The sequence below is a fragment of the Podarcis cretensis genome (assembly GCF_951804945.1).
Source record: "Podarcis cretensis genome assembly, chromosome: 3".
Classification (NCBI taxonomy): Eukaryota; Metazoa; Chordata; class Lepidosauria; order Squamata; family Lacertidae; genus Podarcis; species Podarcis cretensis.
Genome location: NC_137172.1, coordinates 123917062 through 123944620, shown reverse-complemented (window position 1 = coordinate 123944620; position 27559 = coordinate 123917062). Strand labels below are relative to the sequence as shown.

The following is a 27559-nucleotide window of genomic DNA, read 5'->3' as shown; positions in this document are numbered from 1 at the left end:
TTTATATACTAGTGAGCCAGAACCCAGAAACTGGAGCCAAAAGCCCAAATTTTGTCACATCAAATTGCTGTTTACAATAAACTTCATAAATCATGGAAATTTGTATTCTAATCAGACAAATTTTATTTATCAGGCACAGGTGGTAGTTGGCATCAGCAGAATCATAAACTTCATTTTGGTGGCTGCTTGCTATCTTACTTGCAAGATGGTGCAATATTAGAGCAAATAGAGGAATGGGGCTTTATGGATTAGCAGCAAGGATATATGAAGACTAGTAAAATACATTTTAGGCTTACCTAAAACTTGCTGCCCTCAACTTTTAAGACTTGATTCTACAAGCTGCCCCCTCCCCCAAAAAACAAGTCTCATATGGAGACAGTCACTCACAGACACCCAAGTCTAGCACTCAGGATATAATGAATGTGGTACTTGCAAGAGAACTAGAAACTTACTACAGTCAATGTCCATTTTGTGTGGGGGTTCTATTCCTGGCCCCTGCACACATCAGTGGAGCCCCACCCCAGTTAGGGCTCCTCTTTTAGTGATGCCCTTTTAGTGATTCTTTCGGGTAACTTGGGTTCAGCGCTGCATGCATGTACAATCGTACGTCATTCAGATGCGTGTTAATCAGTCATTGCCTGTAGTTTTTTGGAATGTGTTTGATTTGGAAGTTCAAGCAAAAATAACTGATGTGAGTGTTAGAGTGATTTTACTTACAGGAACACCTTTGAAAGTTTACTCTGCTCCAAGCATGTCTAGTGCATTGGTGCAAGACCATTCAAGGTGGAGTCAGATTTGGCTGCATTTCTTTGTTCTATCAAACACATGAAAATTAAATGCTGATAAGATGGAACAAGCCAAGAATGATGTGGTAAAGTCCTATGGAGAGTAGGGTTGTATGCCTATTTGAAGTTGCAGGTAACTTTCCTTTTGTGAGCATGAGTCATGGTTGTAAAACTCCTATTTTTTTTATAAATATAGGGGTTTGTGGCGGTGACGGCAGTTGAGAGCAGATCTATGGAAGTTCTTACCAGTTTTTTGTCTTCTTCCTACCTGGTGATAGCAGAGTTTTCATCAGAAGTCTCTGAAGGTTCCTGGTCAGTATCGGTTTATCATATGTTGAGATTTCTGCATTGCAAGGGTTGGACTAAATGACCCTTGGGATCCCTTCCAACTCTACAATTCTGTGATTCTAGTAGCTTTTTCTCTCCACTTTTTGTTTTGGGGGGGGGGGCCTTGACAAATCAGATTATAGCAAGTCCACATTTTGCTGTTACCTTGGTTACAGTGTGCCTAACTCACCAGTGCTTTTTCTCTGGTGTCTTGTGAATCTTTTGTGAAACAGAAGCTGCTTAGATCAAAATAGGGCACTTGCTTCAAGGTCAGCACTGATTCCTAACTTGGTTCCAAGTGATGATTTTATCTTAAATTCTTAAGCCTTAAAATGTAGGCCTTGCATATTTTTGAGAACTGGGCATCTGGATATAGGGCAAGATGTAGCCCAAATGTCATACTACCAATCTCTGAAAGCAGTTTCAACTGACCATCCCTGCCCTAAGAACATAAAGCATAAGGAGAGGCAGCTGGATCCGCCAGTGGCCCATCTAGTTCAGTGTCTTGTTCTCACATTGGCCACCCAGATGCCCATGGGAAAACCTGCACAGCACTTGCGACTGGTATTCAGAAACATTGCCTTTAGGGGTGGCACCCTCAAGTCAGGTGTTTCTCTCTAAAAGCGGGTGGCCACAGCGTGTGCCTGTTTGCTGCAAGTCGTGTTGTAGCTCTGTTTCAAACCTGCCTGTGCTCGAGGCGTTTCTAACTGCTGCTGTTCTAATACCTCCTGCATGAGAAAGTCACCGGTGATGTAGGAGGTGAAGAAAGCTAGTTGGTCTGGTAAATGCTAATTTTAAAAAAGCCCCATAGTGTACCATATATTGGTACAGTTATGTAACACAGGCTGACGAGGAAATAGAACAGTCTCTCTGTCTCCCTCCCTCCAAACCTGACAAGCTGTTGGGAATTCAGTATGTCTTTTCAGGGTGGAGAAGAGTGTATTCCACACCCTCCCTCCACTTCCTTTTCTTCCTTTTGGAGTTTCTAGATTCATTTTGGGAAGGTAAGCAAGAGGCTAGCTCTGACTCCAGCCAATAGGATTGGGCTTCTGCCAAGTGCTTACCTCTTTTGCGTAACTTGGGCCCAGCCTCCTTTGCAAGTGGCGTGTATAACTCCAGTGACCAAAGTAAAGAACACGGAGAGCGGAGAGCGAGGCAGGCGCACTCTAGCTTGGGAGCCAGCCAGCCGAGTACCTGTGGATTGTGTGGAATTCACACTTCTCTTCCTTTCCCCTTCTTAATTTGGAGAGGTTGGCTTTCTCTCTCTTGTTTCTGCTGGCATATTGTGAATGTCTCTCTGTGTGGAGGAGGCTGGGCAAACAGCACAAAGAACAGCGAGGCTCGCTGGTAAGTGTTTCAGTCCAAGTCTCTTTGTTGTAATATCTTGTTTCTGTCTCCCGAAGATATCTTTTTTTTAATGCACAAAGGATAGCTTAAACATATATTGTAAGATTAGCTAAAAGGTGACCTGACAACAGATACCTGTTTAATGTGTGCGTCTCCCCCCTCCCCCCTTCTTGTCTTTACCAGAACAAAATGTTTTGTATGTGGTTGGCTACACAATCCTGGCATGTTTTGAAAACTAAATCCCATCAAAATCAATAAAATTGGGCCATGGATTCTAAGTGGATTTAGGTTTCGTGATTTCTATCTCATTTCTCATGTATGAGTGAGATTTCTAGCAGGGGAAAGCAATTTTCTAATAAAATGATTGCATACTGTAAGCTTGTTAGTACTCAGTAGCTTTTGGGGGAAAAGCATGTTTTAAAAATTGATTACTTTAGAAAAGGGTGCTCTTAATATGTTTGTAAGAGAATCTGCTGTTACTGGTGAATTGGGAAGTATATAGCAGTTCTTTGTCTAGGCTGGTTATTTCAAAGGAATTTAAAAATGAATAAACCTTGATGACAGGGAAACAAAGCAAATTGAGAACCATCATGTTACAGAAACTGTGAGATGTAATTCAGATATTACACCAGGTTCTTTTCTCTCTTTGAAGTTTACATTCCAGATCAAGCCTTGTACTCAGCATTTGAAGCATCTGCCTCTTTTTTACCCCAGAATGAATGTCTGACTAAATAGAATCATAGAATTGTAGAGTTGGAAGGGACCACAAGCATCATCTAGCCCAACCCCCTGCAATGCAATGCAGGAATCTTTTGCCCAACGTGGGGCTCAGACTCACAAACCTGAGATTAAGAGTCTCATATTCTTTCCCAGTTTCTGGTAACTTCCCTTTCTCAACAGAATTGATGACTTTGCCACTGAATCCCTGTAGCATTTCAAAAATCTAGGATAGTGAATGCCTAGCTTTGAAATAGGCAGTATTTTGTGAGGGTGGAGTTTGAGAGAAGGGGAGGTGCCAAGATAAGTGGATAGGAAAAACTGAGGAAGAATGGCAGAGGAGTATAAAATTGCTTGTTTTGTTTTAACAGCAGAGGCAGGATAGCATTGTGTGTGTGTCTAAGATGTTAACCAAAGATGGTTACACTCTTTGGAACTGGAGCTTTGAGTGATTTTACTTAGAGGGGATTGCAATAACAATTGAGTCATTTTCAGTCATCAACCCTGCTAACAATCATCTCAGAAACCCTTGTGTCACTGCCATAAATGTTACACCTCATTTGTAAGGCACCCATTTCAGGTAATTAGGTGACGGGAGCACAAGAACCACAAACATATTTGCACATGTAGAGAGAGAAGGCAGAATAAAAATCTGGCAGATTTAAAAATCTAGCTTTTGGCTGTGGGGGTTGTAATATATGTTAATAGTGCACAATGTTTGGGTTTGTTAGCTGCCATGACTTTCTTTTGAAAATTGGGCAGGATGTAAGTTGTTGGTTTTTTTAAATTGTTTTAGCACTATGTAGTCATATCATATTCTGTTGAAATATGACTTATTCCTGTGGTACAGTTAGGGAAGTGATCTGATTGATTGGGTTTATTATATTTCTATGGCACTTTTCATTCAAATGAATTTCAAATGAATTTCATTCAAAAGGTAAAGGTCAAGGGACCCCTGACCGTTAGGTCCAGTTGTGGATGACTCTGGGGTTGCGGCGCTCATCTTGCTTTATTGGCCAAGGGAGCTGGCGTTCGGCTTCCGGGTCATGTGGCCGCTTCTGGCAAACCAGAGCAGCACACGGAAATGCCATTTAGCTCCATAAAGGTAAAGGAGCCCTGACAGTTGAGTCCAGTCGCACACGACTCTGGGGTTGCAGCGCTCATCTTGCTTTACTGGCCGAGGGAACTGACATTTGTCCGCAGACAGTTTTTCCGGGTCATGTGGCCAGCATGACTAAGCCGCTTCTGGAGAAACCAAAGCAGTGCACGGAAACGCCGTTTACCTTCCCGCCAGAGTGGTACCTATTTATGTACTTGCACTTTGACGTGCTTTCGAACTGCTAGGTGGGCAGGAGCAGGGACCGAGCAACGGGAGCTCACCCCATTGCGGGGATTCAAACTGCCGACCTTCCGATTGGCAAGCCCTAGGCTCAGTGGTTTAGACCACAGCGCCACCCATGTCCATAGCTACTGATAAACCCATCCTCCATGAATGTTTTAACCCTTCTTTAAAAGGGTATGCATACACCCCCATATATACACACTAGCACCACAATCCCTGAAAAAAAAATGTTTTGCATTTATATCCTACTTTTTTCTCCAACGATCTCAAGGTAGCAGACATGGTTCTTGCACTCCTCAATTTATTCTCACAACAGCCCTGCAAGGTAGGTTAGGCTGAGAGATTGTGGCTGGTCACCCAATGAGTTTAATGGCTGAAGGGGGGATTTGAACTGTGGTATCTCTGGTCCTAGTCCAGCACTCTAACCGCTACACAACACTGTTAAGAACTCGTTGTACATATAGAGATATATATGCCAGCGAGGGTTCCTTTTGCTTTCCATGCCTATATCTGCACACACAGAGCTTTTTCTGACATTTTCTAAGTGGAAGTTCATTGAAGTATGGTAGCGGTGCATGTGGCTAGTGACCAGCATGTGCCAACTTCAAACTGGGGACTCAGGAGTTTCAGTGTAACAAGTGTCATCCCTATTGATGTTTAGTATAGCCTATGTATGTACAGTTGTACGTTGGAAGTCGAACAGAAACCATTCTGGAAGTCCGTTCGACTTCCAAAATGTTCAGAAACTAAAGCACAGCTTCTGATTGGCAGCAGGAAGTTTCTGCAGCCAATTTGAAGCCGCGGAAGCCCTGTCAGACATTCGGCTTCCAAAAATAGTTCACAAACTATTCCAAACACTTCCACAGTGAAGGCTGAGGGAAAGGATTCATTTAGCTTCTCTGCCATCTCCCTGTTCTCCTTCAATACTTCATTCAGACTTTTACGTTCTAAAAATCCTGCCTCCTTGACTGATTTCCTGCTTTTCATATATTTAAAGGAATATTCATTGATTCTGCACCTTCTATGATATGCTCCTAAAATTCCTGACTTGGTCATATTATTATCCAACTTACACCCCCCCCCCCAGTTTATTATCCTTTTTCAATTTCCCCGTTTCACAAGTCTGACATCTTTTATTGCTTCCTTCACACGGCTATTTAGCCACACTGGCATCCATTTGGACTTGTGTGAAACTTTCCTAATCTGAGCCTCTGTTATAGTGGTTTTAAATAGTGTTATAGACAGGACAAACATAGAAATTAATAAATGCTATGATTTTTGTTATTTGTGGTATGGAGGGAGAATGCAAGCTGCAAATGAATTCCTGGGCTGAGTTATGCAATCGAGCTTGGCTGGCTGAGGGAGGAGCAGACCTGCTAGCACTACAAAATGGTGCTGATGGGCCACAGAAGGGTCATTTGGCCTGGGGAGTGAGATGTCACAAAGGTTTTCCAGGGTAACTGTGTGTTTGAGAGGGACAGGAAAAGGGGAGTGTTGAAACCGGGGCTTCTGGGCAGAAGAAGGAGGAGGTAAGGCTGAGATCCATCTTGGAGGAGGAGATGATAGGTTGCTTGCAATGCCATGGGTCATGCTGTGAGCTCTGGACTCCCTCCATGCAGACTGAAGGTGTAAAAGGTGAATAAACCATATTTATTAAGGCACGACAGTCTCCGCCATGTCTTCTATTCTCTAAAGGGACACAGATCCTGTGTGTGTGCCTGTGACTCCATGCGCTCTTGCCACCACTTGGCAAAGAGAGGGACAGGCATCAGGGTTTTGTAACAATGCTTTCTGAACATCTTAAAAATATATTATCTTCCTAACTTTCTCCTTCAACTTGCTTTAAATTAAAACTCTCGTATATTCCCTCCCAAAACTAAATGTGTTGATGTGTTTTCCAGACAGCTTTCCACTCTTTACATTCATTTTTTTGTTTTGTTTTGTTATTTCAAAGTGGGTAAACAACAATTACATCACTATAACATGGGCCTGGAGGGATGCGGGTGGCGCTGTGGGTAAAACCTCAGCGCCTAGGACTTGCCGATCGCATGGTCGGCGGTTCGAATCCCCACGGTGGGGTGCGCTCCCATCGTTCGGTCCCAGCGCCTGCCAACCTAGCAGTTCGAAAGCACCCCCGGGTACAAGTAGATAAATAGGGACCGCTTACCAGCGGGAAGGTAAACGGCGTTCCATGTGCTGCGTTGGCTTGCCAGATGCAGCTTGTCACACTGGCCACGTGACCCGGAAGTGTCTGCGGACAGCGCTGGCTCCCGGCCTATAGAGTGAGATGAGCGCACAACCCTAGAGTCTGTCAAGACTGGCCCGTACGGGCAGGGGTACCTTTACCTTTACCTTTAACATGGGCCTGGATACCACTCAGTATTAAATCAAGTACTACCTTTCCTTTTGCTGGCTCTAAGACCAAGTAGTTTAAAGCTCAGTCATTTATTACATGAGAAATGTCTCCCCACTGTGACCTGATCAATGAGTGTGATAATAAACACTTTTAAAAAGGTGTCCATTATCACAATACTTTGGTTATGAGAATCCACAGATCCACTAACTGGAGCCAGTTGCAAAAAGCACACGTGTAAAATTATAAGAAGTCTGAACCCAGGAATTTATTTTGAGTACTGAAACGGAATGGAAATCCCTGAATCAATCCTCCGTCCTCAATTTTCTTAACTTCAGCACAGTTTCTGTTGTTGCAATCATATTGGTGTTGCCCTTGTCACTTCTACTTTAATCCCCCCCCCCTTTATATTTTACCAAAAGATACTATCTTAAAAACAAGACACTCGACCACGCAAAACTTGGCAACAGTGGGGGCGGAGGGATAGAAGAAGCAGTGTTTTTGCTACTGAATCCTACCCATGTTTGAACACCCATGACATTCCATGACACACGCAGGGGAAGCATGCTAAAGAGCTCCCCAAGTTGGTGGATATAATGTCCGTGCATAAAGAGTTTCAGAATAATGCTTTCCACAGATCTTGAACAACAGGAATTTGCTTCAAGACCATATTTGGCCTATTTGCAAAGTAAAGTGGCATCACCACACAACAGTATCCATACACCTACATGAAGAACCAAAGTAGCACATGTGCCCCTTACACTAACTTGGCAAATATTCGCACAGAGCACACAAGGGGGAATTAAGAACGTAAGGAGAGCCCTGTTGGATCAGGTCAAAACAGGAGGGCCACACAAGCAGGACCTGAGGGCAACAGCATTCTTCTCACTTGTGATACCCAGCAGCTGGTATTCAGAAGCAGACTTCTGGAGTGAAGCTTTGCGCTCAAATCACTGAACAGAGTGAAAGGTTATGAGTCTTGGGGGTGGGGAGAGTCTGTGTATGAACTCAGCAGTGCTCGGTTTATTTTTTGGTTGCTATTTTGTTCATGTTGTTGGTTTTCTGTAGATTATAAATGTTACAGTACCTTTGTGAATCCTATAATTTATCATTTGTAATTGTGCTGTTTAGCTTTTTTTTATAGTTGTTTTGCTGATGGTGCTTTATGGATTGTAATTGCTTTACTGACGATTTGTTAATTGTTCTGTATGATTTGTGCTGTATTTGTGATGGTCTGTTCTGTTATTGTTATTTACTGTTTGTAAGCCAGGGTCGCGGGTGGCGCTGTGGTCTAAACCACTGAGCCCCTTGGGCTTGCCGATCAGAAGGTCGGCGGTTCGAATCCCTGCCATGACAGGGTGAGCTCCCGTTGCTCAGTCCCTGCTCCTGCCAACCTAGCAGTTCGAAAGCACGTCAAAGTGCAAGTAGATAAATAGGCAGGAAGGTAAATAGCGTTTCCGTGTGCTGCTCTGGTTTCTCCAGAAGCGGCTTAGTCATGCTGGCCACATGACCCGGAAAAACTGTCTGCGGACAAATGTCGGCTCCCTCGGCCAGTAAAGCAAGATGAGCGCTGCAACCCCAGAGTCGTTTGCGACTGGACTCAACTGTCAGGGCTCCTTTACCTTTATGGAGCTAAAAGCAAACTGCCGCTTGAAAAGTACTTTATTGGGATTTTAATAACAGTAACAATAAACAATAGTGGAAATAAGAGAGGTTAGAACAAGAATTAAAATGAAAGTACAACAGTTCTGAAAAGTAGACATATCATGTATAAAACTAATTGGAACAAAACATACTTCTAATAACTTATGTCTATCTCAGTTGCACTTTTGGTCTCTAGATTATAGACAATTCTGTATGTATTTTCAGTGAGTAAGTTGGAAAGTAATGTCAAAATGTTGAGGGAAGGGATAGAAAGGAATGTTTTTCCATGCCAGTTTGCCAGGGATTTGCTAAATCAGATGTTCAGACTCTGGGGCCATGAAGCAGAGGAAGACTGCTGCCTTCATGCCCTGATGGCAGGCTGGCCGCCAAGGAGCCAGGGTGTTTTGAAATCAGGTTTTCCAGCTGCAAAATTCCCTGTGAGACACGCCCTCCCCCCAAGTCAAATGAACACAACGCATGTTTTGCTCCCTGCTTACAGTCTGTGTCAGTGGTGGTTTCTCCATAGGAACCAGTAGTTCTTATCTACAATACTGTAACTAACAGGACAATCCAACGGCTTTGCAATGGTGTAAATCTTAACTCAATGACACAATGGTGGAAGGTCCATTGGATCATCCCATCCTGATATCTATTCCTGCTGCCTGATGAAAATTGTGTGGCCAAAATTGGTACCTCTCAAGCACTGGACTTCTCCAGTTTTCACCAAGTTTACCTGTTGATCTCAACTTGGCTGGTTGCTTAAGATGCTTCGTTTACACTGCAGTCAATAGCGCTTGTAGTACAGACTCTTAGTACTGACTACTGTTAGCTCACAGAGGAAGGAGAACATCTCCTGCTGCCATGTGGTATTATTATTGTTTGGTTGTTTGTGGTTTTAGGGCATACACATGGCTTTAAAAAAAGGAATAGAAAGCAGGATAACTACCCCCCCTCCTGATTGAAAACGTCCCTGTGCTGTGCCAAACGGGTTTGTGCTTCTCCTAGCCAGCAAGGAATCTCCAAAAGCTACAGTTCTCTGTCCTTAAGTGGCCTCTTGCTCAATCTGCATCCCTGGTGTTGCTAAATTCTTACACTGAGATTCAGTGTTAGTTCTCTCTATTTAGGAAAATACCACAAGACAGGCCCAATCTTCATTGCCTGCAAGGTCTTCCCTTCTCTCAATTTATAGCAGCTGCAGCACAATCTGCAAGGGTTGTGCTCAAAAGTAAAAGCAGGGTCCAATTGCCCGTGGAAACAGAAATTTTGCATCCATTGTAATGTGTTAGCATGGGTGACAAAGCATTAGCTGCCTGAGGGTGAAGTAGAGGTGGCCCTAGCCCCAAATAAGGTGTGCTAATATAGTTTGGGCAGTTTAAGTATGTAAACGGAGCACATTCAGCCTTTGTGTAATTTGTGTCCATACTGTCCCTGACATTGCCTGTCATTTAAGTGCTTTTTAACACATACACCTAATGTGTCTCATTCTCCCCCACCCCAGTTGATCCATCTGCACTTCCTTCCCACCCAACTGCAAATTTGTGCCCAACTGCACCTGCCGCCCCCCCACCCCCGGCAAGGAACTATGTAGGTAGAAGTGCCACAGAGGCACACTCTCAGTTAAAGGTATATGGTAATAGCACACTGCTGACTTTAAAATAGCCACCTTGTGCAAAAAGATACATGTAATTCTGTGACATTGTGTGTGGGAAGCTGAGAACATCACAGATAATACGTAGGATGGTGTTGTGATTTCCTCAGAGTAGGATCATCTGTTGCTTTTGCATAACAGCAAAATGTTCCCGGGTTAATAGACTTTATATAGGTTTTGTGTTTGGCCTCAACCTCTAAACCAGGGGTGAATAATAGGATCTGGCCAACCCTCCATAGGCCACTTTAACAGGAGAGTGGGACTGCCCACCTGTCAGTCATGGGGCATCTTTTAATGTCGGGAGATTCAAGCTGCAAACTCTGTCTGCAAAGGAGGAATCAGTAGCACTCGCTCACACATGTGCTCCCTTTCTTCTTTTCCTCCTTTGCAATGGAAAAACACAAATCAATGTCAAACTAGGATGAATAGAATTCCAACTTGCTTCTGGGCCCCTTTATGTTGTTTAGGTGCCTCTTTTGTATCAGTGGGATAAACTAATGCAAGTTGATCTATATAAACCAGGCTAAAGTTGCATGCTGGTGTTTGAATCCCTGGTGAGTGGTTTGACATGCACACACATTGTCTGGCAAACTTTGTTCAGTGCATGGACCTAATGTAGGCTCCATTGAGAGAGAGAGATTCCCTCAATTTGTCAGGCCATTCCCTACTTTTGAAACTGTTTTATGAGATGGCACTTTGCAGACACTATGAGAGAGAAAGGAAACCTGCTTCACCAGAGTCATTACTGTGATTTTTAAATACAAGTGCAGCAGTTCTGTTTGAGTTAACCTCTTGCTCCAGCTACCTCAGCATTCCTGTATGCTCTGCAGTGGTGGCCATGCGCTAATAAACAGATCAAGTAGGCCATTGTGTGATAGAGTAACCACTTGGACCAGTTAGCCTGGATGTTACAGATTTCTCTCAGGTCCATGAATTTCCCAAAACAGGTTGAACAGATTTAGCAGGAACAACCCTTAATGTAACAAACTGGCAATGGCAGCCCTTTGCATAGGTTTTGGGGGGGGAGGGTTGTTCCCCAGCAAAAGGAGCACCTCAGTCCCAGTGCATTGCTTGTTGCTTCGGGAGCTTGGCCAAGTGGTGTACGCTCACAATTGTAATGAAGAACAAACACACTTGCAAAGGAGCTGCCAAGTCTTACAGGCTGTCTTGTTGCTATGCTAGGGCTTTGCATTCTTTTCTTGCCCCCTCATATGTGTGTGCTCAGAGTCTGCCAGATTCTGAATTAAGCAGCAGAATTGTACTGAATTATCAACTTTTAAAAAACAACAGCGTGGAAACTCAGTGTTGTCCATTAGGAATTAGTAATTCCTTTTAGTAATTCCTTTAAATAGATATGTGATTGAATTTCCCCTTGGCATATTGTTTTTGGCTGACAAAAGTGGGCCATGGGAGACTTTTTAGGTTCTAAGGATTTCAAATTAGTATGCTTCCAAAGGGAAGAGAGGGTGAATTTGTGCTACTGGTGTCAAAGTTATACTTTCACTTCCACCTACTGCTGCTATCTTTTTAAACCTTGCCTACACTAGGTGAATTGAGGATGTTTCAACCTGAACTGTACAAGAGGAATGTAACTTTAAAGCTATGCCATACAAAGGCTTCTGAGGTGAGAACATGCAGGATGCTTCTAAACAAAAGGGAGTGTGTGTGTGTTAGTGTGTGTGTGTTAGTGTGTGTGTTAGAGGAGAGGAGGAGAGAGAGTTTAAAAGAGAAGGACTTTCCAGGGCAGTGTTATGTGAACCAGATAATCAAAGAAGTAGAAATGCTTGGTACAAGTGTCCAGTGTTGTGTAGTTCCATAAGCCAACCTCTCTTATCAAAGTGAAACCCTTGCATGTTGCATGTTTAGTTCTTACGCAGTCAAATAGAATTATGTGAGTGGAGTTAAGCCCAGTAGCAAAACATGTTCTTAAACCATTTAATAGCTTTTTAAGGAGGCAAAGCACCAGTAAACAAGATAACCAATTCACTAAATAATATCCTATACATTTGTCATGCACAATAAGTGCATGCTCAGGATTAGTGCAAGAAAACTGTGTGCATATACTTATAACTATTTTACAAATGTGTACCTCCTTACATTCCATTTTGAAGAGCTATAGCTTTGTATCAGCAAAGGGGGGCGGAATGCAGCTTCCTAGAAGCTGGGTTTTTCCATGCTGTATCTTCCTCCTACCCCCCTCCTTTTGTTGCATCTAGTAAAAATGGCTGACTTTACTAGTTTTAAAACAACATAAAGCAATGGTTAAGAGTGTTAGAGTTTTGGATTTGGGAAGCCGAGATTCAAATCCTTGCTTACTTGTGAAGCTCCCTGGGCTTACCTTGGGCAAGTCACTTAGCCCAAACAACCTGTTAAGAAAGTTGTAAAATTGAAAATGTGACTTTGAACTCTCCTAGGACAACTATGGTTGTTATAACTAAGATGGCCATTGAAGTGCTTCTGTATGCTTCAAGAATAACCACTATCAGGATAACTCAATATGGAAAGACTTATCCACATTTTTGGTGCATGGGAGGCACCCTGTTGAAGGGTGTGGTGGGGAGACTGTGTGTTAGCAGGGTATAGCTTTTTCCTCAGAAAAGAAGTTGCTTGGCCAGTGGCTTGAAATTTATTTGGCTGTATTCAGACAGTTCTTTATTCCATCTTCCTGATACTTCCTCATGTGTTAATTTTGGAAAAATTGGAGTCCAAATTCCCCATCATTGATCTGCTAATTACCATGCAAGGGTGGTTAAAGACAATTTCGAGCTTGCGAGAGAGATGGGCTTTGACACCCAGGATCCCCTGTCTGAGCTTCTCTCTGGCCTGCAACATTCCAAAGACACTCCTATAAATGATGCTGAAGTTTGCCTTGCCAAGTTGTGTGTGTGTTTTGACAGGGTGAACCTTAATGGTTCATTACCAGGTGACCTGCCAGGGGAGTTCACGTTTGTTTCCTGGCGAGGAAATAGTGTGTTCGACTACATCTTAGGGTCCTCAGCACTGATAAGTCAGTTTGAAACAGTTCAGGTGGTAGACCACATCATGAGCGGTTGCCTCTCTGTGATCTTAACTATCAACTCCCCCTTTCCCATGTGCCCCCTTCAGGAACCCCCTGTCAATGGAAGTGACTCAGCTTGAGCCATGAACTTTGCCATGAGCGACCACACCACTAGCGATTATTCATCTTTGACCTTGGCCACCAAGTTTGACAGTCCCACGCTTGCGCCTCTGCCTCTGATCCCTGATGCAAGCAAAGATTTTCTGCTTAGGATCCCTTGGACCACAGACTCACCTTACAAACTTCTCCAACAGTTCCAAAGTGAGACCATGTTGGAATACAGAGCTTCTATAATTAACTCAGTAAACCCCCAAGAACCTATTGAAACATTTGAAATCCTATTAAGATCTCTAAATGAGTTTTCAAAACAACAATTCAAGACGCAGAAACAATCCAGGGAGCCCTTTGCTGCTGTCTGGTTTGATAAAGAATGCAGAGCACTCAGAGCACACATCCGGAATATCTATTGACACCTTCATAAGGAAGAGGCAACCGCCCTATCCCCTTAATATTTCAGGTGTTAAAATTTGTTGCAGCATCTTATTTAAAAAAGAGATCTGAAGATGCCAACAAACAATAGGAACAGCTCCTTTATACCATAACCTCAAACAAGTAAAGGAGATTCTGGTCCTTAGTTTTGGGGGCATTCAATGCTACTTACCTCTCCTCTCTACCCATTTTGCCTAGTGGTTCGTACCACTACTTTCCAGGTGTCCTGCACGAGGAACATTCCTGTGGAGTGACTTGTCATCATTCTATGCAAATGGATGCCCCTGAGTGGCCCCAAGTTTCATCAGATGAAATAAAAATGTTAATAGGCCAGTTAAAGCAAGGGAAAGCCACTGGCCCAGATGGGATAGGCCCCAATGTTCTTAAACTACACCCTGACTGGTGGGGCCCCTTGCTGGCCAACCTGTTCACATGGGTAGATATGACTGGACTTATGCCAGAGGCATGGACAAGCACAATTATCATTTCAATATACAATAAGGGAGAGTGCACATTACAGTGGTGCCCCGCAAGACGAACGCCTCGCAAGACGGAAAACCCGCTAGACGAAAGGGTTTTCCGTTTTGGAGGCGCTTCGCAAAACGAATTTCCCTATGGGCTTGCTTCGCAAGACGAAATGTCTTGCGAGTTTTTCCGACTTTTTTCCCCTCCCCCCCTTTTTCTAAGCTGCTAAGCGGCTTATCAGCTGATCCACTAAGCTGATAAGCCGCTAAAAGCCGCTAATAGCGCTAAGCCATCAATGGGCTTGCTTCGCAAGGCGAAAAAACCGCTAGACGAAGAGAATCGCGGAACGGATTCTTTTCGTCTTGCGGGGCACCACTGTACCACCTAACTATAGACCATTAAGCCTCCTCTCTATAGTGGGGAAGCTATATGCTAAACATCTCTTGGGAAAGCTTACCCAGTGGATGTCTCAATTTGCCTCACCAGGCTCTGAGCCGTTGGGTTTATGTCAAGGAAAAACTACCTTGGATCATTGTGTCATACTTTCTCACCTAGTGGACAAATACTCTAGGGTTCCTAATCAAAAACTTTATACCGTCTTTTTGAATCTAAAAAGCCTTTGACTCAATCCCAAGGGAGTTGCTCTGGAATAAACTGTCCAAAATGAACATCCACTTAAAGGTTACTTTTTCTCATTAGAAAACTACATGTAAAATAATTTGTTCGTTCCCACCCCACTACAAAAAAGCATGGTTAAGAGGAAGAATGCAACGCCTTGTTCCCATTTACTGATTGATTATTAGTGATCAGGGAGCATTAGATCTGTACCAGTTCTATATGTTAAGTGCAGTTTCTGTATCACTTTATGTAAGATGGAGATTATTCTGACAAGTGGCTCTTAAATAGGTTTCTGTATTTTCCACCTCTGTACTTCAAATGTAACATGTACACTCAATTCAAAACTGAATCTTCTACTTTCTATTCCTTTAGCACGATTCAGAAGCAGGATACTATAGCTAAAAATGCATCTCTAAACATTGATTGTGAAAGTGGTCCTCAAGTAGTTATTTTCTTTAAGCCCCTTAGACTACATAATAATGTAAATATCATTTCATCTTCCAAGCTAGTTTCCTTTATCATACCCAACTTGCGTTCCAGACGTTGCTGCCTATAGAAGACAGCAGAATATTGTGGTTTCCACTTAAAACTTGTTTTCACCATGATATTTGCAGTCTGTAGGCATTGCCACAAGGGGCTAAGGGGGCACAGACGTCCACATACTGCCTTGCCCACATTCCACACACCCATTCACCAAAGCTGCCAGAGTGTTTTGGCAAGTGTATTCTCAGCCATTGCTGCTTGTCCTGACTTGGGGTGGGGTGAAGAAAAAGAAGCACGAATCAATGGTCACAGGGAGGGGAAAGCCTCAGCAGCTGCCAGTACAATAGGCCTAAAATGAGTCTCAAGGAACTCTCCACTCCCCTTTCCCTGGCTGCAGCTGCTGTTTCAAGATCCATTCTCTCATTTTGGCACACTGTCTTTTCTGTCTTTTGACATTTCTGCCTTTTGGGCTGGAAAGTTCTAGAGCCCCCAACTCTCCAAGGCAATTCAGATTCCACCCAGGTTTGAATAGGGAGGAACTGAAAGAGTAATGTGGCTCATAGGCCCATGATTCCAGGCTGAATATAGAATAGCAGAGTATGCAATATCCATATTTGGTTATAAATCTGTTACCTACTTCAGAATAAATATGCTTATGATTAAAACATTGTGGGTGTGGGTGTAGGTTTTACTTTGTGGACTACCTAGCCATACTGGCTGGGGCTGATGAGATCTGTAGCCGCAAAAGACTGAGGGGGAATGCCCCTTTATCCATCTATCTACCTACCTATCCACCTACCTATCATGTTACTGACACTGTTGTTAAGATTACTCCAGCGTGTACCTTAACAGCATTTATTTATAATTACATTTCTGTCCCACTTTTCCTGCAGTGAGCTCAAAGTGGCATTCATGGTTTTCCACCTCCCCATTTGATCCTCACAATAACCCCATGTGGTTAGGGTATGATAGGCTAAGAGATGGTGGCAGGACTAAGGTCACCCAATAAGTTTAATATCTGAATCAGAATTTGAACCCCAGTCTCTCAATTCTTAGCAAAGCACAGTAACCACTACAGCACACTGTCTCTCTGTAAGTGTGGCAAATGTCATCATTATTAATGATATCCAAGGCAACCTGTGAAATGGGAGGCTTGGGCAATATACAGGATCCTTTTTGCACAAGTGGGCTCAACAGCAAATGAAAGAAAGCTAGTTGTTGTCATTTCTTTTTGTAATACAGTCGTACCTCATGTTACATTTGCTTCATGTTACGTTTCTTCAGGTTGCGTCCCGCAGCGACCCAGAAGTACCGGAAAGTTACTTCCGGGTTTTGATGCTTGCGCATGCGCAGTAGTGCTAAATCGCGCTTCGCACATGTGCACAAGCACCAAATTGCGCCGCATACCTGCGCAGATACAGTGCTTCAGGTTGCGGGCTTTTCACATTGCAAACGGGCCTCGGGAACGGATCCTGTTCGCAACCAGAGGTACCACCGTACATGACTCTAGTTAGTTTTCAACCCCCAGAGAAAAGCTGAGCAAAGAAAAAAGGGCACCCTATAGCTCCTGTAATGAATGAAGTAGGCCTGGAAGGTGAACAATATACTGTTGGTCAGTCTGCAGTACTTGGCAAAACTGATAGGTGAAACTAATTTCTCCTAAGCCACTCCAATTTATGTCTTAACTTCTCCACTCTCCTCAGGAAATAATGAAAAAAGTTTGCCAAGGTTCTTGATCAGAGAAGTGGACTTTGAGATAAAGGAACTAACTAGGCTCATGTTTTCGCCTGATCAAGAAAACCATCCGTCAAAAGCACCAGTGAAATATGGTGAACTGATTGTGTTGGGGTAAGTATTTCTTATTAAAATGCGACCCAGTGAAAATGCATTTAACTCTGTGAAGAAAAGCAGTTTTGCTTGTCACTATATGCAATGCAATCTGGACCTGTGAAGATTTATTTACACTGCCATTTTCTTCTTGTACCCTGACTTCAAGCTAAAGCCATCATACTAATGTTGGACGACATGGTTAGTTAGAATATGCCCTTATGATCTTACTGTTGTTCATGACTTTGGACATGATCCAGCCACCACTAAACATTTCTAAGCTCCATCAGTTCCAGCAGGAGAGATTTAATATATATGTAAGCTTCTCACTGAAATCAATAGGGCTTAATGTTGGCTGTATTGTGTCATTTATTTTGAAGGTATTTGGTTTATGGTACATTAGGCTATAAGTAACAGACCTGTTAGCAAGAGAGAGCATCTGTTCTTATAGGCTACCCTTCAGTGTATCTGAGTTGACAGTTTCACATAAATTTTACATTTCTGCAATGATTTTTAGAAGGACGTCAGTGGACTTGTAATACTATCTCTAGGGGTGTTTTATATGTATATATTTAAATCATTTGCACCCCTTATCATTCAAATGCACAAGTAGACGTAACAAAAAAAACATACTATAAATTAACAATTTAAAAATCAGTTACAAAATAATTAAAACACTAAAGCAACAGTAGGTAAATAGCACTAAACAGCCAAATATCAGTAATACAGCAGCAGTAAAAATTATTCCAAATATACAAAGACTTTTATTTTGGGTTGAGCATGAGACTCTTAATCGTGGGTCGTGGGTTCCAGCCCCATGCTGAGCAAAGGATTCCTGCGTTGCAGGGGGCTGGACTAGATGACCCTCGTGGTTCCTCCAATTCTACAATTCTATGATTCTGAGTAGCCAGGATATCTCCACCTGCCCTGCTTCCACTGGCCATTCATTTGGCAAACAATCAGTTGCAAACCGAATGCCTTCTTAAAAAGGAAGGTTCTTACTAGCTTTCAGAATGCCATTAAAGAGACGATAAGGTGTTCCTTTCTTGGGAGGGAATTTCAGCCACAGGGAGGGGAGAGCCCCTCTTTTTAGTCCTAACCAAGTATACTGCAAGGGATTCTGGGTCACACAGAAGGGCCTTTGATGGTGATCATGTTATACAGGACAGAAGGAGGTCCTTCAGATATCCCAGTCCTAAACCATTAAGGATTTTAAAGGGAATCAACGGCACTTTGAATTGTTCCTGGAAACAAATTGGAAGCTACTGCAGCTGTTTAGGTTTGAAAAGCACATGCTCAATTTTAACAACTTGGCCATGGACTCTTCAAAGGCAGCTCCATGTATAGAACGTTGCAGTAATCCAGATGTAATGCAGCTGGTGCCATGGCCAGCTGTGCATCTCCAGGAATGCGCACGGTTGGTGCCCAAGTCTCAGCTGGGCAAAGACACTTCTGGCCTCGGCAGACACCTGGGCAACCAGGGTCAAGGCCACATACAGAAAAATCCCCATACTACACACCTGCATTTTCAAGGGGAGTGTAGCTACATCCAACACAGGTTAAACCCCAAGAACTGAGTCAGTTCTACTGACTGTGAACCACCGTGTCAGGATTAAGCTTCAGTTTGTTTGCCCACATCAGTTCATTTCAGCCATAAAGGCATAGATCATCACCACACTCAGTGTATCTACTTGAGTGATGCACAACTTTTTTATAATAAAAAACTACACTTTTTTAAAAAAAGATCTTTAATTCCACAGGTTTGTGGTAATGTGTCCAAATTAATTCAGAGGCAACCCACCCACAAATACCCTCTGTAATGTCTTCATTCACCCTTTTTCCACAGGTACAATGGCTCTCTGCCAAATGGAGATCGAGGAAGAAGAAAAAGCAGATTTGCTTTATTTAAAAGAGCCAAAGCAAATGGGGTGAAACCGAGCACTGTGCACATTGCCTGTACGCCTCAGGCAGCAAAGGTAAGCTTGACTAATGAGCTTTCGTCTCCAAAGGCCAGCATTTGTTTCGTTATATAGCAGTGGCACTTGCAGCACATTCTGATAATTAAGTTCACTGAAGTATTCCAATGCAAAGCCAGTTCTTCTGAAAAAGCTAATCTTGCTCATGGAAATGAAGACATTTTCAATAATATTATTTACACTTGCATCCTGTCCTTCTCCACTGAAGTCATGGAAGTGTCCATGTATGTGAATCCTGGACTTGGTCCTTGCAGCCACCCTGCCAAAGTTGGTTGGGCTGAGAACAGGAGTGTCCTGAGATCCACCTCGTGAGCTTCAGAGGTAGAGCATCTGCTTTGCATGTAGAGGTCCCGGGTTCAATGCTTGGCATCTCCAGGCAGTGCTGGGAAAACGCTCCTGTCTGAAACTCCTGGAGAGATTTGAATCTGAAGCTGGCCAAAATCCAAAGCTTTAACCTCTGCCTCTTGAAAACGTTCACTCTTAAGAGTAAACATTTTCTCAAGCAGCACTGCTCACTATTTCCCACATTCATGTAACACTTGTGGTGGGTACTGTATGGGAAATGCAACAAGGCAGCTCCTATTTTGAAGGGGTTCTGTCAGTGTTTAAACTGGTACTGAGGTTAGGATAAGGCAATATTAGCAGGTAGTTTATTTGCTTGGTCAGTCTCTGGCCTTTGGCACTTGAGATGTGTTTTTTTCAGGACCCACCTTGTTTCTGTGCCTGTAGTTTGTTTTAACCGTTTTTAATTTCTGAATTTTGAATTCTTGTAACCACCCCTGGAACTCTTCCCCTCCCTCTTCTGGGCCACTTGTAGTTCCCCATCCCTGGCTGCCCATGTTTTCCTAGGTCCTCCTATCTGGTGCGAAAGCAGCTCAGCTAACCACCACAAAATAAATGTTGTAATGCATATGACTTTTTATAATCAGCCAGTGGAAAATATGATTTATTCATTTAATCAGACTATAGCTTATACAGCAGCACCTGTGGAAAAAGCAAATTCTGTGTTAGGGATAATAAGAAAAGGGCTAGGAAATAAAAATACCAGTACCAAAATGTCATTATATCAATATTTGTTGCGACTGCACTCAGACTGCTGTGTTCATTTCTGGTCAGCAAGCCTGAAAAAAGATCTCACAAGTGCAGAAAAGGACAACCAAAATGATCAAGAGATTGGAGCAATTCGCATGTGAAGAAAGCTTTTTAGTTTAGAAAAAAAGGTGACTAAGATGAGAAAATATGATAGAGGTGTATAAAATTATGCATGGTTTGGAGAGAATGGATAGGGAGAATCTTTCCCTCTTTAGATGCTGCAACTTGGGGCCATCCAGTGAAGCTGGAAGAGTCAGAGAAAGGAATGTCCTTCACACAGCCCATTCATTAACCTCTGGAATTCACTTCCACAAAGGGTAGTGATGGCCACCAACAGATTGAGGCTGAATACCGACAAGACAGAAATATTGTTTCTGGGAGTCATTTTGGACTCACAGCTGTCCGTGGAGTCACAGGTTAATTCTGTATCCAGGGCAGCTGTTTACCAGCTCCATCTGGTACATCGGCTGAGACCCTACCTGCCTGTGCACTGCCTCACCAGAGTGACAATGCACTCTAAGGTGACTTGGAAACTTAAAGTAATCCAGAATGCAGCAGCTAGACTGGTGACTAGGAGCAGCCCTAAAGGATCTTCTCTGGCTCCCAGTACGTTTCTGAGCACAATTCAGATTGTTGGTGCTGACATTTAAAGCCCTAAATGGCCTCGGCCCAGTATACCTGAAGGAGCATCTCCACCCCCATCGTTCAGCCTGGACACTGAGACCCAGCATGTAGGGCCTTCTGGCGGTTCCCACACTGCGAGAAGTAAAGCTACAGGGAACGAGATGGAGGACCTTCTTGGTAGTGGTGCCCTCCCTGTGGAATGCCCTCCCATTAGATGTCAAGTAATGGCTAGGTAGTCCACAAAGTAAAACCTACACCCACACCCACAATGTTTTAATCATAAGCATATTTATTCTGAAGTAGGTAACAGATTTATAACCAAATATGGATATTGCATATCTTTTAGGAGACATCTGAAGGCAGCCCTGTATAGGGAAGCTTTTTAGGTTTAATGTTTTACTATGTTTTAATATACAGTATGCTGGAAGCCGCCCAGAGTGGCTGGGGCAACCCAGTCAGATAGGAGGAGTACTAATAATAAAGTAGTAGTTGTCATCGTCATCTTTGTCTAGCAGACTACCACTGTAATGGTGCCAGGAGAGCATTCCAGAAATGAGGTGCTGAAACGAGCGGTACAGTTAGATGGAGGGGAGCACCCAGAGGAGGACCGCTAAAGAAAATACCCTTCTCAGGAGGGCTGGACGATAACTGGTTTTCAATATTGCAATATATCACTAGCTAAACATAGAAATATATCGATATATCACAATATCTGAAATAAGAAGGAACTACGCATAGGCAAACAGGACAAATGTCCTGGCAACTGCTACTACTAAAGAGTCTAAAATTGATAAATGATGATATTATCAGTCACCTCATAGTCACTTTCATCAGCGGTCAAGCCAACAAACGCATCTAAATGAGACTTTTGGTTTGGGGCTTGGCTACCAAATGGGGCATTCAGGACAATCCAAAGTACGGTGCTCATAGTGAATACAAATCATCTGCACCTGTCGGACTGCCAGCAGGTCTGCTTTGCGGTAGCAGCCTGGTGGTGGCAGAATCAACCATGACGGGGAAGGGGGAGAAGCAGTGGCAGCCTGGCAGCAGCGGTACAATAATCAGCAGCCTGCGAAGCTTTGCTGTGGCAGTGGGTGTCGGCAGCAGAAGCTGCGGCCTGGGAGGCCTTGTCGTGGTGTCGTCAGTAGTGGTGGCCTGCAAGGCCTTGTGGCAAAAGTGGCGACGGCCTGCAAGGCCTTGCCATGGCGGTGGCAGTAGTAGCGGCCTGCAAGGCCTCCGAAGGTGGCAGGAGACAGTAGCAGAAGCAGGGGTGGCCTGCAAGGCCTTGCTAAGGGAGGCTGCCACAGCTTCTGCTACCACCTCCCACTGCCCCAGGAGGACTTGCAGACCGCTGCCACTTCTTGCCATCATGGCGAGGCCTTGCAAGCCCCACTACTTGTGTTGCATGAGGCCTTGCAGGCTGCCATTACCATTGCCGTCTCTATCACCGCCGCGAGGCCTAGCAGGCTGCCACCGCTATTGCCGCCAGCTCCCAGCGCCGCTGTGAGGCCTCACAAGTCTCCACTGCTTGTTCCTCCGCTGCAAGGCCTTCCAGGATGCCACTGCTACTGCTGCCCCCTCCCGTTGCCTCCACGAGGACTCGCGGGCCACCACTGATTGTGCCACCACCGTCAGGCCTTGCAGGTTGTCACTGCTACTGCTGACGAGTACCGCGGTCATGGCAAACTGTTTCTGCCACTGCTGCTTCTGCCTCCTAGCAGGCCTGCTGGCAGTCTGGCAGTCCCAGATTATTTGTATTCACTATGATTCATTGCCATACTTTGGATTATCCTGAATACCACCATTTGGTAGCCAAGCCCAAAACCAAAAGTCCTATTGGGATGCATTTTTTGCTTGCCTGCTGATGAAACTGTGTGATGATTGATAATTTTGTTGCTTATCCATTTTGTACCCTTAAGTAGTAGCAGTTGCCAGGACGTTGTCCTATTTGCCCCTGTATGGTTCCACCCTTATTTCAGACATTGTGTTGGATTGCAATGTTTAGTAGGTGATATTGTGAGGTTTAGCTGCTGATAACGTTGTGGTGTTTAGCTGGTTAGTTATCACAATGTTGAAAACCAGATATCACCTAGCCCTTACACACATTGTTTTTAGTGGTATATTGCCAGCTCAAATATTATGAAACAATTATCACAATGTAAACTTCAAACTGGTTTGGGATGATATATCACCCAGCCCTACTGCTCAGTCACTCCTACTAACCTCCATGAGTGAGGGAGCTTTGATGGTCGTTTTAGCAAGTGTGGCTCCTTTGCATATAGACCAGGAGTGAGGAAACTGTGGGACTTCCCACTCCCATCCTCCCCAATCTTGGTTAAGTCTGATGGGAGTCAGAGTTTTGCAATATCTAAAGGGCCACCCACCCCTGATACAGACAATGCTGGTATTCTCCTTAGAAAGCTGACTGATCTGACTGCTGAAATGGCAGGAGCAGGTTTGTTTCCAACCACTCTTGCCAAGGAGTGTGGTGGAGTCTCCTTCTTTGGAGGTCTTTAAGCAGAGCTTGACAACCATATGTCAGGAGTGCTCTGATGGTGTTTCCTGCTTGGCAGGGGGTTGGACTCGATGGCCCTTGTGGTCTCTTCCAACTCTATGATTCTATGATTCACTCACTGAGATAGAGTGAAAGATGAACTGGAAAGAGTCAGAATTGCTTTGTACATGTAGTCCTTGAAGGAGGAAGGGTCTTTCATGCTCCCTAGCTTGAAGCTCTCACAGTGGTCTGTGTCTGATCAGTTATAGACAACCAGGCATTATCTTGCAAAACAAGTTACCATCTATTTCCTTTTGTTTTCTAGCGTCTCCCATTTTGTCCAAGTGACTTACTAATCACCACAGGGTATTTAAGTATTAAGTATTTTGATAAACCCCACTTTTCTTCCCCATGTCCCCAGTGGTAATAGCTGGAAGGATGGGGGAGGAAGTTTTGTCAGCCATCACCATTTGTGTCTCATCCTTTGTGACACTTAATCATCCTTAGGATCTTAATCACTCAGGGTGTCTAGGCCAGCATATGGCTAACAGTAGGCATGACTAATATGCTTGTTCCATAGCAACATGTGATCTGTTGTGAAGCAGTAAGTGGGACCAGTTGGGTCTGTTTTGTTGGATAGATCAGTCATGCAGTTAAAAAAAAAAGGTTTGTAATTCATAGTTGTGAAGTGACACACCTGCATCTAATTAGCATCTCTTGAGTTCAGGCTTTCAGTGAACTCAACAGGAGGCTGCTAATGCTGGCTTCTGAATGTATGCTTTATATCTCTGTGCTGGTAGTGATGGAAGTATCTCCACAGCATCTCCAGAAAGAGCTGGAACGTCTAGCAATAAAATAAAAGCAATATGTGTAGAGCACTCTTATGAATCTGTTTTCTCTGTTCTTCGTGTTCCAAAGCTGTGCTAAGGGAGGTGGGTGGGTTTTGTGCAGGGAGGATAGCAGCATTTCATTCCATAGTTGCTCAAAATGGACTTACCTTGCAGCATTTCACCAGCACTCATTAAAACAGGGAATGCAGAACCTGCCGCTCTCCTTTATTGGGTGGAGGGGCTAGGCTACAACTCCCATCATCCCTAACTATTGACCATGTTGCCTGTGACTGCTGGAAGGGGGACTCCAACAACATCAGGGGGTAGCAGGTTATGAAACTATCAAGAACAAGGCCTTCAGGATGGTTAGAGTTCACGGCCTAGATTCTCTCTTTCTTCTTCTTCTTCTTCTTCTTCTTCTTCTTCTTCTTCTTCTTCTTCTTCTTCTTCTTCTTCCTCTTCTTCCTCCTCCTCCTCCTCCTCTTCTATCACTGGTAGCTGAGTGAGATTGTCTGCCCGTGAACATGGTCATAACAGCAAGTCCGTAAGTGACTGTAGAGGCCAGTTCTGGATCCACACGCCCTTCCACAGTGGGGACATAGGTTTCTGGGTGGGAGTTGATCACAGTGAGGATTTGCCAAACATGCCTTCCTCTTAGCATGTTTCTCCCTTTTGTCCTGAGTTTGAGCGTCTTCAAAGTCCATGACACCTTTGGTAAAGGCTGTTCTCCAACTGGAGCACTCGCAGGCCAGTGTTTCCCAGTTGTCTGTGTTTATACTACATTTTTTTTAGATTTGCCTTGAGAGAGTCTTTAAAACTCTTTTGTTGTATTTTGCTTTCCATTCTTGAGAATAGAGTAGTTGCTTTGGAAGACAATCAGGCATCTGAACAATATGGCCAGTCCAATGAAGTTGATGTTGAAGAATCATTGCTTCCACTGGTGATCTTTCCTTTTTTCAGTACACTGGCATTAGTTTGCCTTTCTTCCCAAATGTAAAATATGTAAAATTTGAAGACTTTGGCAGGTATCCTATCAGGTCCCCTGGCGTTGTTTCTCATTTGCTTAATAGCTGTACACAACTCTCCCAGATTTGGAGATATTGCAAGCTCATCTCTAATATGTTTTTGCGGAATTTATGGGAGGACCTCAGCAGCTACGGGGGAATTGTGGTTAAGGAGATGCTGGTAATGTTCTTTCCAGAGCAGTGCAATAGCTTTTTTATCTTTTAGAAGTGTGGTACCATCTGCTGAGCATAGGGGGCATGTGCCATGATTTATTGGCCCATAGATGGTCTTTGTGGCTTTAAAGAAACTCTGTACATCATGAATGTCAGCTCAGTGCTGGATCTCTTGAGCTTTTTTTTTATTCACCAGTTGTTCTTTAGTTCTCTGGTTCTTCTTTGAACCTCAGCATTGTCATAGGTTTTTTTCTTAGTAGCGCAGTTTCTATCTCTTTGCCAGATCTGAAAGCTCTTCCTTTTCTTGTGAATAATGTGTTCAATCTCACTGGCCTTCTCATCAAACCAGTCCTGGTATTTCTTGGTTTGGTATCCAGTGGTTTGTTCACAGGCTGAAGTAAAGGATGTTTTTAGCTTGGTCCAGTGTTCCTTGATGTTATAGGGAACTCTGAAAGCAGATGGTCCTTAAGAATCGTTGGGAAGCAATCCTGCTTAATGGGATCTTGAAGGGCTCGAGTGTTCATTTTGCGCCTTAGTTTCCTTCCTTGAAACCTGCGTTGAGGTATAGTATGTGATGTTGAGTACGTCTGAACTCTCATCTGTGTGTCATCTTCAGTTAACTTAGGGTTGTGCTCATTGCTGTTTTAAGAAAGTAACCAAGAAATGTGCTTAACATACTCAGAATGGTAGAGCTAAGGTGACTTTAAAGCACTGCATTGTTTGAGCTGTCTATTTGTACCCTTTCTTTGAACAGTTGGTTTTCAAAGATTACAAGAAAACCAAAGTAAATGTTAAGCATGGTACAGAGCAGAGGACATGTGGACTTTCTCCACCAATAGCCCTTGCCTTCATTAATTTATTTAAAATATTTATTAACATGTTGGCTTTTTCACTAAAAAGAGAAAATGCAAAGCAGCTCACAAAAACACATGTGATAATATTAATAGGTAAATTGCATCAAAGTATTTTTAAAAATACAGTGCCAAAAAATAATCGGGAGACTGAAGGCTGCTGCCACAATGATCAGTATAACAGCAATTGGTAACATAATGATTTAACTGTCATTGAAGCAGATGAATTCTCTGAGGTTAGCAGTGTGCTTCCACCCCTTATACTGTAAAAGCAAACCTCCTGCTTGTTTTGCTTGGCTGTGCTGGAGCAGGATGCTGCCATGTGCAGCAATTTAACGTAGCATGAGCCTAGCCCTCTTCTCTGATACAAAGTGTAAGGAGAGGGGTGTGTCATGGTCTTCCTGGATGGTAGCAGCAATGACAAAAGGTTTGGGTAGCGATGAAAGTAAGGCTTGCATTAGAGGTGGGAAATTTTGGCTCCAGCTCTTGATGGACTACAACTCCTGTAGTCCCTGATAGGAATTGGAATCCCACAACATCTGTGGGGCCTCTGCTTCTCCAGCCCTGGTTCAAATGAATACAGTATGGGCCATCTTCCCATGGTTGCTCCAGAATATCAGCTGCCTCCATTACAGACAAAAGGAAGAGGAGTCATGGTCATGCTGAGACATATCATTGGTCGGGTGATATTGCAGAATCACTGCCATGGCAGGCTGCGTGTGTGTGAGTAAGTGAGATAAAATGCTGGTAATAAGCATGAAATTAAAAGAGAAGTATGCAGTTAGCATGTGTTAAGAAAGTCGTGACATTACTATTTATTATTTAATGTCAGAGCTCTTGGCCAAAAATCATAGAAAATCATTATGGAAAATCATAACTGTGTGTGTGTTTGAACCTTTTTTTATTGCCCTATCAACAAAGTCCTCTATGTAGTTCACACAGTATTAAAACAATAGACATTTAAAATGTTAACTATTAACCATTCAAAATTCTGCCTTAAAACCAGCCTTATTCTAGCAGGAATGTGCTTTGTTAGGATGAAGAATTGCTCTTGCTAATCTATTTTAGAATCATAGAATCATAGAGTTGGAAGAGACCACAAGGGCCATCGAGTCCAACCCCCTGCCAAGCAGGAAACACCATCAGAGCACTCCTGACATATGGTTGTCAAGCCTCTGCTTAAAGACCTCCAAAGAAGGAGACTCCACCACACTCCTTGGCAGCAAATTCCACCGTCGAACAGCTCTTACTGTCAGGAAGTTCTTCCTAATGTTTAGGTGGAATCTTCTTTCTTGTAGTTTGGAACCATTGCTCCGTGTCCGCTTCTCTGGAGCAGCAGAAAACAACCTTTCTCCCTCCTCTATGTGACATCCTTTTATATATTTTATATATTTTATCTGTCCGGTTTATC

The 27559-nt window shown here is 43.5% G+C and overlaps 1 protein-coding gene and 1 long non-coding RNA gene across 2 annotated transcripts in view; both read left to right on the top strand.

Moving 5' to 3' along the window:
* Nucleotides 1–2260: 2260 nt before the first annotated feature.
* Nucleotides 2261–27559, top strand: part of PELI1 (pellino E3 ubiquitin protein ligase 1) — a 30564-nt gene continuing 5265 nt past the window's right edge. The window contains exons 1-3 of the mRNA XM_079969961.1: nt 2261–2459; nt 16980–17124; nt 18950–19079. Coding sequence (XP_079826087.1) covers nt 2402–2459; nt 16980–17124; nt 18950–19079 — 333 coding nt within the window. The 5' untranslated portion in view covers nt 2261–2401. The remainder of the gene's footprint in view (nt 2460–16979; nt 17125–18949; nt 19080–27559) is intronic.
* LOC307212766 lies at nt 19946–24506 on the top strand. Its single transcript, XR_013837194.1, has 3 exons — nt 19946–20575; nt 22285–23280; nt 23438–24506. It is a non-coding gene; the product is annotated as an uncharacterized lncRNA (long non-coding RNA).